At 40.0% G+C, this 13,587-nt stretch overlaps 1 protein-coding gene and 1 long non-coding RNA gene across 2 annotated transcripts; both read left to right on the top strand.

Moving 5' to 3' along the window:
* The first annotated feature begins 844 nt into the window (after nucleotides 1–844).
* LOC141911141 (uncharacterized) lies at nucleotides 845–6,695 on the top strand. Its single transcript, XM_074802113.1, has 4 exons — nucleotides 845–1,181; nucleotides 5,215–5,359; nucleotides 5,895–6,070; nucleotides 6,596–6,695. The coding sequence occupies exons 2-4, from the start codon at nucleotides 5,232–5,234 to the stop codon at nucleotides 6,664–6,666; spliced, it is 375 nt and encodes a 124-aa protein (XP_074658214.1). The 5' UTR covers nucleotides 845–1,181; nucleotides 5,215–5,231; the 3' UTR covers nucleotides 6,667–6,695.
* Nucleotides 6,696–8,547: 1,852 nt separating this feature from the next.
* LOC141911142 (uncharacterized) lies at nucleotides 8,548–13,587 on the top strand. The gene is made up of 4 exons (XR_012619983.1): nucleotides 8,548–8,598; nucleotides 8,725–8,833; nucleotides 8,927–9,223; nucleotides 13,563–13,587. It is a non-coding gene; the product is annotated as an uncharacterized LOC141911142 (long non-coding RNA).

The raw sequence follows: 13,587 nt of genomic DNA, 5'->3' as shown, positions 1-13,587 counted from the left end.
ATACGTACCATGTATGTGAAAGTTGATTTCTAACTGCTAACGTGGCGCACGTTCGACCAAACTAATTACTTCTGCACAGATGTTCTTTATGATGAAGTTAATTAATTCTTTAGAATTGAAAACAAGATATATTTGGCAACATATGTTTTAGTAGTAAGCAAAAGCTATGTATTATATACATACAAAGCTCAAATAGAATTGCCAGCTTTCTAACCACTGATCAAAACCTCAGAATGCGGTTGATTCTGTGAAATACTATTCCATAATTCAACAAATGTCTTTGCTTTATCCAGTTGATCTAAATATAACTGTAAATCTAGTTTATTGGATTTAATAATGTTTTCCTTCTTTTCTAAAGGCCTTAAATTTCTCCAGTTCCAGATTAGCTTCTTATTATAATCATCACTCATATCAAATTTAGAAATCGGCAACACGTGATCAATATGAAAGTATTCACCATAATTATCTATATTCATTTTATCATCGAATTGATATATTATCCATGATTTGAAGAATTCATCCGAACAACCCAACAAATTAGATAGTGTTTCTGAATGTGTTTCTATTGGGGTGATAAATTAGTAGTTTGCATAGAGGGAGGGAAGCCAGAGTTCAGGGCAGTGGCTGAAGTTAGTAAACAACCTACGTAGATGCTTACGTCGCACACAAGACACTGAATAGAAGATAGGTGAAAGTGACGTGACTATCTGCGTAGGGTTGCTGGTTATAGCGGCAGCCTTGAGCTCTGGTATGGCTAGGAAGTAAACAAGTATAATTAACTCGTGACGGTATAACATATGTAGAAGTATACGTCACGAATAACATGAAATAAGATAAAAAGGGAGGGTCAGCACAGTAAGGGGGAGAGAGATGCTAGAGTGGCGGAGAAGCCTAAAAATACGAGCTGTAGGAAGGAATAAGAATTGAGCGGGAAAATAAAGAAAGAACGTAGACCCACGAGAAGAGTTGTTATTATTCCGGAGTCAGAGGGATATCACTTATCGGATTAATCGGAACCAACAACGACAACACGAGGGGAGAACGCAACGTGGCCCCCACAACAATTGGTTGAGAAACTCAACTCCACAACATTGTTGGAGAACCGAAAGCAACCCCACAACATTGGTGGAGAACAGTGGTGTATCCTGCACCTCTCGCTGCCAAGCGATCGTGTATATTTGGTGAGTGAGCAGGGGTGAAGTAAAAGTGTAAGATGAACGTTACATTCCGTAACCGTTATAATTATATGAAATACGGGCCGCTACCGCGGGTTAAGTGGAAATATTGCGGATAACTCGATCTGTGTATAAAAATCATTCCCGTCTGGATTTAATAGCTGTTTGTTTGTCTTATTCGAGAAATATGTAATCTTCATATCGTCAGATTCAGTTGAAATGAATTATAGAGCTTCCAGTGCGGAAAGTAGTTGTTTCTTTCCATATTTAAATTAATTGAATTATCCGATTTGGTGTGGCGTTTTCGTAAGATCGTGTTTTGGACACTACGTTTTACATAGCAGCAAATTGAATTTACGACTCCGAATTTAGATTCGTGTGAATTAACGGACATAATGGCGTTCGGAAACGAAGCGATTCTGCGATCGTAACGCGATAAATGAAAAACAGTAGAGTATTAGAGGCATTATACAAACGCATTTCATCATCGGACAGTTCATAGATCTGCTACGGGAAATCGACCTTGGAGACGTTCAACGGACTACGATTGCGGCTTATAGTAATTGTAAATAATATGATATGTATTTCTGCATGTTTTGATTGCTTTTGTAGAATGATACTCAGCGTTTTTAAGTTGCTTGTGTGCTGGGTTATTGTATCTACGTAGATATAAATATGCACTACGTAAATCTTTTATAGTTTGCTAAATTTGCTGGATGGTATTTCGCGAAAGAATGATTTAATAGTCTAGGTAAGCCACTCGGTTATCAGTGTAACGATAGTTGAAAGCGCTCACTGCCTGTATATACCTAACAAATAACTGTGGTGTTTATGTGGTTTTAAGAAATATAATGAGTATCGCGAGTTAGTATAGAATATGTTTATTGTGCAAAGGTTAGATTGGGCGCTCAGTGGTGAATCTTACCGGAGGGGGTTTGAATAGAGTTGCTTATATGAGATGAATTAAGGTGGACCAGGGACCTGGATGAAGAGTAAGGGATGCTCTGGGGGTGGTCCGGAATAATACGGGGGATTAGAGCCCGAAGGATGAATTCTGAAGATCCTTTGAAACAGTATAATGTTTAGTGGCTAGCCTCTGGGAGAGATTGGATATATATGTTGGGCATAATTAGGGTCGAATATCAAGAAATACCAAATGGGTGATTCGTCGGCCGGTTCCCTATTTATCCATAGATTTTATTTACTCCGGTAAGGCGTGACATCGGGGATGATACGGAAATGAGAAATGTCACGATACAGCTATTTGTTAGGTATGCTGAAATGGCCATTCAGGGGATTGGGTTTTTAGAAGTAAAGGTTTGCTCATTGCGTAATACAATAAGTATGATAAGTATTATTCGGTAGATTGGGTATCTTAACTGAATGGTCGTTGATTGCAAGGATGTGTGAGCGCTATGTTTTTTTCCGAACTTTCAGTCCGTCCTGACCGGTTTATATACAGGATGATGCGTCGGCCGTTTTACATGTGGGGTTATATCCCCTGATTTGCGGGAAGGAATTAGAACAATTCGAATATCAGATGTGGGTGGTTTGGAAGACCATAGGCCCAGGAGTTAAAGTTAATTTTTGAGAATCGGCTGTTTGAATGGCACTGAATGAGTAGTGTCCAGAGGAATTTTCCCTAACTTTTGGGTGATGCATCTTAATGAGTTTTGTGGTCACTTTATGACATCCTTCCATAAATATATGGCGGCCTGCCTGTCTATTTCAACGGTTCCAAGCCGCAAATAGCAGTTCATGTTATCCCTGCCTAGACTACGGATAAATGTGCTTTCTGAGGCAATGGGTGGGGACTAGCAGCTGACATCTCAATAATGCGAATGTACGCATGCGGTATATTCATTTTTGGTATGTTTTGGCTTACCTTTATGTTACGTACACATAGAAAAATTATTATGAAATTGTTTGTGAATTCATTGTTGAGCATGTCTGTTGCCAACGTGTGCTGGGCACATAATAATCAACTAAATGATGTATCTGGCATCTGTATTAATTTACGTCGTTGATTGGGGTCGGGACAGGTTTGACAAATCATCTGATATCGGTTAAGGTAACGGCTGATAGTTTGGACAGTGGGAAATTGACGTGTTTGCAATGGTAATTTTAAAGACAAATTAGGCTGCACACACTGATTATTTTTTTTGGTAAAGATAACGAGAACGAGAAGAGTCAGAAAGTTGAAGTGGTTGGTCATATATTGTTAAATTATTAGACTACATAAATGTGGATATAGAGAAATGGGTGATTGTCTATGAAAGCTATTTGGGAAGTTGTGTTTGATATGTTTTTTTTGCATGACTACAATTGTATAGGCTTGTTCTCATTAAATGTAAGATCAATATACAGATGTACATGCCTCATAATTGTTATATATTACTGATGAAAAGAGTCTCATATTTGATATTTGTAGATGATTGCTTTCCCTTAGATAAAGTTCGTGTGTTAAGTTTATAAGTATTTAGAAATTTTTTTGGCTTATCTTAAAATTCTATGAGGTCCATGTAGGTCTCGTTGATGAATAAGATGAACTGATGATGAGTGGGGTGTGTTGCTTAGTTTAGGTGGAAGTTTGATGTAGGATTGGATAATAGGGGAAAGGGTCAGAAATTGTGATTTATGTCTACTTTACAGGTGTTGTAAATTGATGTACGGAATGGTGGTTGTGTATCATTAGTCTTGATGTTCTGAAGGTTTTGTGTAATTTTCATTACCCTGCGGCTGGCTTTAAGTTGTAAGAGATGTTGCTTATAAATGATGTTCTGAAGCCTGTGCACTTTTGAAAAGATTTTTTTTTTTTTGGGAAACTACAATAGGGTCTTGTGAATTTTTGGCGATTGGGGACCAATCGTCTGGGGAGGAGGATAGTATTGGGGTGATAAATTAGTAGTTTGCATAGAGGGAGGGAAGCCAGAGTTCAGGGCAGTGGCTGAAGTTAGTAAACAACCTACGTAGATGCTTACGTCGCACACAAGACACTGAATAGAAGATAGGTGAAAGTGACGTGAGTATCTGCGCAGGGTTGCTGGTTATAGCGGCAGCCTTGAGCTCTGGTATGGCTAGGAAGTAAACAAGTAATAAACTCGTGACGTATAACATATGTAGAAGTATACGTCACGAGTAACATGAAATAAGATTAAAAGGGAGGGTCAGCACAGTAAGGGGAAGAGAGATGCGAGAGTGGCGAAGAAGCCTAAAAATACGAGCTGTAGGAAGGAATAAGAATTGTGCGGGAAAATAAAGAAAGAACGTAGACCCACGAGATGAGTTGTTATTATTCTGGAGTCAGAGGGATATCACTTATCGGATTAATCGGAACCAACAACGACAACACGAGGGGAGAACGCAACGTGGCCCCCACAACAATTGGTTGAGAAATTCAACCCCGCAACATTGTTGGAGAACCGAAAGCAACTCCACAACAGTTCCAAGACAAACTTAATTCTATAGCCAATCTAATAATTTAAGACCAGTGTTAAGGTTTAACCCTTTTCTTTATTGAGGAAATGGCTTGATTTTTGGATATAACTTAGGAAATATACCATTTTGTGTGATTTGTTTCTTTATTTGACATTTAGATATACTTTTGCCAAAAAATATTGTATTTTCTTCATGAAGTTTAAAAATTTTTATGAGGTGTGATTTGTCATTATTTTTGGGGTAATCATATATATGGAATATGTTATTCTGCATTATCTGATAGCTGTGAAAGTTACCTTTCATTTGGTGTAAAGATTATCTGTCTATCTTCATAATTTAAAAAGTTATGATGATTTTAGTAGTATCCTAGCTCGTTGTTTAATTGCATCGGCCATATACCTTGGGCACAAAAGACCTTTTGAGGGAAAAACGGTTGGGCACCAAAGGGTTATGACCACTTTTGGTCTGAAGTCCTGACTACGGAACCGGTCTCTTGGGCCCATAAAATTAACCAGAAATCCCTCGTTGGTTTTATCAGGGAAATGTAATGAGACGTCCCTGGTTTTATAGATCGATGATGTTTATTTCGTTTTTGTTGAAGGTGGTTTCGATATCGCGATGCAGCTTCCGTCGGGCTGGATCCCGAATTCGTGGAAAATGGTGCCGTGTCCTGTTCGCGGTAACATACAGTACCGATTCACCGAAAAAAACAAATTCTGGACGCAATTAACATTTCACAATTACAGGTATGGAAATAGTTCTTCCGAGGGATGCACGTAGAAGCATTTTTGTTTTTAGTTTCTTTGATGATGGAGTTTTAGGAGTAATCCGAAGCAGTTAGAAAATAGACTTTTCTTCATATAACTGTGCGTTTTATTTTTTACGTAGAAGCATATTCAAAGAAAGAAGATTTTTACAACAAAAGTTTTGGGGCGTTCCGGGATCAGTTGCGCATCGTACCTTGAGTACAAGTGTTCCTAAATCTTGAGACTAGCCTTAAGTTATTGCATTGGTTATAGAACTAAGATGAACTTTATGATAGCGAATTTTAATGGTAATCGGGATATTGTGGGAGTGGATGTGTGTACTACGTCATTGATATTGGGGCTGGACTGGTTGGCGTTCAATATTGTCGATATATTCAAATTAGAAATAACTTTTTTGATCCTTGATAATATATCATTCATAGTATATCATTCGTTGTCGACAATATCGAGCAATATGTGGGTTATTCTTCAAGACGTCAATAAATTTTCAAGTCAGTTTTCTTTTTATCTTTAGAAATGCCATTTACGAAGTGAATTACCGATGGCCGGGAGAAGAGGCGTGGCGAACGACCGAACGCGCCAAATACGGCGCGTTCTTCATCATGAAGAACGTACCCGCAGACGGCGTCATCGAGGTCAAGGTCAAGTCCATCTTCAATTACGACGTCATCGGCCGTACTACCGGCTGGAGTGAGTGTTGGCGGATCTTACAGGGATCCGTCAGAAATCTACCACCCGATTTAACACAATTTCGATGGAAATACCATTCTTAATTACTACGCCGCCAAATACGACCGACCTACGCCCAGCTATCTAAAGCCGGGCGTAGGTCGGCCTTGCGACGGCTTGCGACTCACTGCGACGCGACTTACTGCAACCGCCAGCGACCAACCGACCTACGCTACCTTGCGACTGCCAACGACGGGTTGCGACTGCCAGCAACGCCAGTCGCAATGAGTCAGTCGCACATGTTCTACTTTCTGCGACGCGACGCGACCATCGCAACCGATCAACGCGCTCTTGCGACTGGAGAGCAACTAGTCGCACACGGTCGCTGACAATCGCGTCGCAACCGACTTGTGCAGCCACTTGTGACGCAACGCGACGATCGCGTCGCATCGCAAGGTCGACCTACGCCCATCGTTCAAAGATGCGCCTTGCTCTGTTCAGTTCACGTACCGGTATGTTGATTTTCAATTGATTTTTTTTTTGTAGATTTGGATTACCAAGATTTCGGTGTTCAGCAGCCAGCAGTTTGCATTCAAAGGACTCCCGATACTGACTGATATCAATAAATACAAATTTACGAAAGACAAGACGTGTATTTCTCATTAGTTCGTCATCGGAGAGGAGAGAGAACATTCCGGGGCCAGTAAACTGAGGGGGATGTCCACTAAACACCAGACATTGTGCTCGGATGCTGGATCGATGCTAATTTGAACCCCCTATGAAAATTCCTCGGGACGCCTGACTATCCATTGGTTAAATGTAATCAACTTTTGAGCAAAAGGCACCCCGGTGTTTTTGGCCTATTACACCAATCAGAACAGAACTTTCATTGAGAACCGCCAGAGAACATTGAGAACTGCATGTACCGCTGGGAACGCGAGCATACTGAGTTCGAACATTGACAATCCATGTATCGAAATACTGATCTTTACTCTGGGAGTCGAACTTAACTAAGAACGTTCGTAAATACTGTGGTTATCTTCTTTTTTTTTGTTTACGTATATGGCGACTCTCTAGCGCGACATTACGTGCGCAACATCTCTTTATTTCTAACAGATTCCTGATGATGGCTGTCAGTAAAAACCGAAATGTTGTGGGTTCATTTTCGCGATAAAACGGAATTTTTTCGTTTTGTCCCGCGATGACAATTCGTGGGCTGGCGGGATGAGCTAGGTCTAAGAATGAGCTAGGTCTGAGAATGAACTAGGTCTGATAATGAGCTAGGTCTGGCGGGAATGAGCTAGGTCCGATAATGAGCTAGGTCTGACGGGAATGAGCTAGGTCCGATAATGAGCTAGGTCCGTCGGGAATGAGCTAGGTCTCAGAATGAGCTAGGTCTGAGAATGAACTAGGTCTGATAATGAGCTAGGTCTGGCGGGAATGAGCTAGGTCTCAGAATGAGCTAGGTCTGAGAATGAACTAGGTCTGATAATGAGCTAGGTCTGGCGGGAATGAGCTAGGTCTGAGAATGAGCTAGGTCTGAGAATGAACTAGGTCTAGGAATGAGCTTGGTCTGATAATGAGCTAGGTCTGGCGGGAATGAGCTAGGTCTGATAATGAGCTAGGTCTGGCGGGAATGAGCTAGGTCTGGGAATGAGTTAGGTCCGTCGGGAATGAGCTAGGTCTGATAATGAGCCAGGTCTGGCGGGAATGAGCTAGGTCTGATAATGAGCTAGGTCTGATAATGAGCTAGGTCTGATAATGAGCTAGGTGTGGTGGGAATGAGCTAGGTCTGGGAATGAGCTAGGTCTGGGAATGAGCTAGGCCTGGGAATGAGCTAGGTCTGGGAATGAGCTAGGTCTGGGAATGATCTAGTTCTGAGAATGAGCTAGGTCTGATAATGAGCTAGGTCTGGGAATGAGCTAGGTCTGGGAATGAGCTAGGTCTGGGAATGAGCTAGGTCTGGCGGGAATGATCTAGTTCTGAGAATGAGCTAGGTCTGATAATGAGCTAGGTCTGGGAATGAGCTAGATCTGGCATTAGTTAACAGTCTATCGCTAATAGTTCTAAGATTTTTCTTCGAATTCAGCGACAATTCATACACAATGGATATTTGATTTTTTGAAATGTAGTGCGAAATGTTCTAAGATATTTCTTGTGCATTCTAATGAGGACTGGTCCACTTCTTATATTTGACCGATGCTAATGAATCCAGCTAATGAATTATTGATACCCACTGGTCCACTTCTTATTCATTGTATTTGAAATGAATATTTTTGAGTTTGTTAGAATAGTACAGAGGGTGTGGTACGTATTATCATAGAACCACGCGTTTGTAGTTCAGTGGTATTTTGTAGCCAGTGGTTCTCGTGTCCATTGAACCGCATTATGACAAACTCAGTTCATATTGCGTCCTGTTATTGTCCTCGGTTTTTAAAATCATGTAATACGTGTTGGATTTGAATTGAACCAATTCTGATGATTCATTCGTAACATACGTTGAATTCACTATACACGCGCATATATGTCCAGTCCTTACGTGAGGTTAGGTGAGTTGAATCTTAAACGGGATTTTGTAAATCTATAAGCTAAAAGGGCTCGGGCTTCTTTATTTGAATATTGATTCATCAGTCAGAATTGAAACCTGTAAAATATGAAATTGTTTTCTTTTTCAGATCAGCCATTCCTCATTGAGGACCTCATTGCTTCCAATACCGCGGGGCTGACTAAACCAACGCTGTTTTCAAAATAATCTATGATTCTCCACACAGAATTGAATTGGTGGTGAGTAGATTTGTAGGTTTTTTAATACTGGATATAACGGATTGTATGGAGTCAAATTAAAAATCATAACGGTGATCATTACGTTTTTTTCAGAGAAGCTCTACTTCCTCTGATTGCTGTCATTGCGTGCTGGACTTAATCAACAAATACACAGTGGACTTCAGGCCTTCTTCTCTTACTCGGGACCTGTTTGCTGTCAATACCTGCTGCGGACTAAATCAACAAATGCATATTTGGAATACAGACATTCCTCGATTACTCCAGACCCGATTGCTGTCTGCGTGCTGGACTTTACCAACCTGGACCAACAGAGCTCGGTGCTGTAGCATGTTTGGATGTCATATCTTCTAAGTAACAAACAGAAGACTGATCGAAGTAATCCATGAATTGGTGAGTAGAATTTCTAACAGTTTTTCGTATAGGAAACTTAGGTTAGGTCGGGTTTAAGCCTATCTATCAAACAGATTGGTCCTCGTTACAGCAATTTCAGATACATTAGACTCCTAACATTCCTCTTAACTCGAATTAATTTCTGACCAGTGTTAAATGTTTGAGGTGTTAGAAAAACCTGATTGATATTCTTGATTATTCTTTTGTTGTAATGGTTCTAAATCTGTATTAAAGTTTGAAATGATAATTCCACTTGCCGGTTTTGACAAATTTGAGTTAAGAGGAGTCCTATGTAAAACCATTTATCAGATAAAAGAAACTTATTCCATAAAACTGGACAATGAAATATTACTTGTAAATTCAACTTGTAACCGGTTCAATCGTCCGAGACATTTATACAGCACCTGAGAGTAGTCGAGCTATAGGCTTGGGAAGGTGGTCGCTATTATTAAATATAGATCGCAATTTTGTCCTAAATCATTGATTCAAATTAGTTTCGATCGTCTGCTTGCCTGGAATTATGAATGTAATCTCTGATCGGTCAAGGACGATTAATCCGGTTATGACGAGTGGTATGAAGTTCGGGTTTGACTATTTCACGGAACGGCTTCGTATTGTAATAATGTTATAAATGTGTGAGTTACTTCGCTTAATTTACACTTGTCGTATAGTTTTCTCAGGAGACCGAGGAGGTAAGCTCGGTGGGCACAGGACGGCGCTCCGGCCCACCGGCGAATTCATGACAGAAATAGACTTTTTTACTAAAATGGTTTTTTCAATTTCCGACCAACAGATGATCCCCTCGTTTACCAGACCTAACACCTTGCCACTACACACTCAACCTCGCTTAAGTCATTATCAGATAATCATCACACTACATCAGTATTTCTAATTACAATTCTCTGGAGTAATTTGTAATACGTTCTTTCGGTAAGTCATCATCTTAACGATTCTCCCAACTAAAGAAGACTTAAGCGATGTTGACTGTACTTTCTCCGCGGTTCCTGAACTTCGCTGAAAAAGCTGAAACACTGAAACGCTGAATCGCTGAAATAAAAACGCTGAAATTTCAGGGAATTTCCGAAAAACGCCGAAATTTCAGGGAATTTCCGAAAAACGCTGAAATCGTGCTAGGTACCGACAATACAAGTTTTGAAATAATTTCCGGGCCGGTGTCCGCTGCTGAGTCCTGAACCGTCTTTTAGTCTCCACCTTCGGTTACAGAGACATGCATGGGCAGTATGTGTGGAGTATACTTCTAGAGGGCAACTTGTTGAACAAATTAATTCGCTTGAAATCCGGATTTTTAATGCATACAGGCAGCATGATGAGGAAAACCCATTCACAAACCGTGCAAGCCAACTTAAACACTATGCTCAATATTCCAAGAATATGGTTTACTTCTATCGTTCATGTATAAAACAGGATTATAAGCAACTTTTCTTTTGTCAACACGTTGATGGGCGACGGACTATGGTATTCTATGAAGGAGGTAAATTAAATTTGACAGCTAGTTATATAAATGATGCAGCTTTTGAACAAAAGGGATCTAACTAAATTTCTTTTTAATTCACCGTGGAATGGAATGGATTGACGCCAATGACATGCAGTAGGCCCCTACTTATAGGTCATACTATATAGCGTCAACCAATTAATCTAAATCGGGCAAACCATTCAACAACTGTAATTTATTTGCTGTGTTAATAATAGGTTGTTTTTTTTTAAATGACATACCAACTGTTAGAAAAATGTACCGATTCTTATTTTTAGACTACTACGGTATCTATAAAAGGAGGAGTCATAGACAAAGTTGATTTGCTCAGCTGGACACACTTCTTGTCAAGTACATCATCTCAAGTATTGGGTGTTTTGTAAGTTTGATTTCAGTATTTATTTAGTAAGTGCTGTTCCCTCGGACCTCAGTGCTTTCAAACTAGGCCCACCCCATAGGCTATATCTCCAGAGTGTGTTAGCCACTATTCTTTTATTTCCTACTTTAAATGCACTTTTTTTCTATTTTTAGACTCGGGCTAAGAATGTGCAAATTTGAGATACTGAGAAATCAGATGGCACTAGTTAACTTGAACTGCGAAATTTGCAGCAGGATAGCTGAACGACACAATTTTTAAAAACAAAATGGCTATTCGAATGCTATTTCAGTAATAACTTGATTCAACCAGAGAGAAATAAGTCAATTGGGGATGTACAGTACACCCACTTTACTTCCCCGTTTTCCTGGTACCAAATTTTTTATCTTAAGCTAAGCAATATTCTAAGGTATGCTAGTGAATTTCATTAGAATATAAAGCAATGGAACCAGAATTCAAGCCCGAGTTAAGCGAACTATTGATTCTGATATAATGTAAGAACTGATTTCTTTTGTGTATTCTTGTAGAATGTGTTAAGTATTATTTTAAGCTGTTAAATAATATAATTAGACAAACGTCAAATTATTGGATCTTTCTTGTTGACTCGTTTAATTTTATGAGTTTAGAGTTCCAGTCAATCCACAATGTGCAGTGCCTAGCCTTCATCTAGTACTAAAGCCAAGCCTGTGTATGGGAAAACGTTGTTCGACTCTCATAAGCCAGACAAATCAAAAACTTGCAATACATTGCAGATAGTAGTCTCCAGCAAGTAGACAGAGAAAGTAAACCAGGTTTTACCCCGTACCCTACCCGGCATCTTCACCTGTCAAGGGATTCGAACCCACTACACTAAAGCTGTTCTCCGAACCGTTTGACCTCGAGTCGTCACTAGCCGACCAGAATCAGGTCGGGCCAATCACAGCGCTTGTTACAAACGACATTTGGCATCTATGGAATTTCCCGGTAAATGGACCAATCAGCGAACACGTAGCGAAAACGGAAGTATTGTCGCGTGTTGATATATGACGTCATTCGCTAAAACGCCGGTAATGAAATCGCGCGTCGTGAGGCCAGGGGGCAGGTGGAAGCGAGTTTGGGAGCGATACTGGTCTCCTGGCAAGCGAGGATGCCCACCCGGGAACGAAAGACACTCCAAGACTCCTTCCTTGAAGAGATTGTAGAAATATGGCACCCAATCGTAGTAATGCTAAGTACAGTATACTATGACGGTTGAACCTTTATTCACACCAAAATAGAATCAAAGTAGTCATAAGTTCCATGATAGCACTTAATTTGGGTTATCAGGTTCAGCCTTACTAGCTGTACTTTCATTCAGCTACTACTTTTGTATGAGACTTGGCAATGATAAGTTGGAAGAAATCACCAAATATAAGAAAAAATATTGAGAATTAATATTACTGTAATTAAGAATTTATTCAAATGAAGTGATAATTTCATTATTAGATCGTACCGGTATATGCGCATAAAACAAAAAACACATCTAACAATCCACGCAATCCGCAATCGATCAAGTCGAACATGACGACGACCTCAAGGCATGTCTCTGTAACCGAGGGAAGAGTCTAAAAGACGGTTCAGGACTCGGAAGCGGACACCGGCCCGGAAAGAATTTCAAAACGTGTATTGTCGGTACCTAGCACGATTTCAGCGTTTTTCGGGAATTCCCTGAAATTTCGGCGTTTTTCGGAAATTCCCTGAAATTTCAGCGTTTTTAATTCAGCGTTTCAGCTTTTCAGTGTTTCAGCTTTTTCAGCGAAGTTCAGGAACCGCTTTCTCCGAGCCGAATGAATGAAGACATAGCTATTTTGTGATGGCCCTTCCTGGTTCTTGGAAAAATGATGGCAGATTTTGAATAACATTATCGTGGAAACCATTGCGGAAACCACTTGGCTTGGTCCAAAGTTGTTACAGCCTGTGAGCGCTGTGACTGCACCCTCACTTATTGATGTTAACTCGGCATTCTTTATTTCATTGTTATCTTTAAGTGAAAAATAAATCATATCATGTTATTGTGTTCTGTTTTAAGTTTGTAATTTTGGTTGAATCTGCGACAAGTGTAAATTACTTATTCTCTTATTGTTCTTGCTCAGTCACACGTGTAAAAACAGTAAAATACATTGAAGTGAAGCTTGATGCAATTGATACAAAGTTTTTTCGAGTTGTTCCTTGAGTGAACACGAAATAGTCGGAGTCTCCCTCCACCGGCGCGAACACGTCTCCCTCCATAGCCTTCCACTATCTAGGCCGTTTCGTGATACAGTTCCACATATTTGGGGACGGCGTTCTGCTTAGGGTTAGGTTTAGAGATTAAGACACTGTTAAAACGAATTTGAGTTAGAAATACACGTTGAAAAGGTATCACTGACGTGTCTAAAGCCTAACAACCACAACCACCTTTTCATAAATATGCCCTGCATATTTTTAAAATGTTGATGCTATTTGTTTTGTAGGGTGTCCTAGTATAAGTGAATAACG

Source organism: Tubulanus polymorphus, chromosome 9, assembly GCF_964204645.1.
Source record: "Tubulanus polymorphus chromosome 9, tnTubPoly1.2, whole genome shotgun sequence".
Taxonomy (NCBI): Eukaryota; Metazoa; Nemertea; class Palaeonemertea; order Tubulaniformes; family Tubulanidae; genus Tubulanus; species Tubulanus polymorphus.
This window is presented reverse-complemented; position numbering and strand designations above follow the sequence as displayed.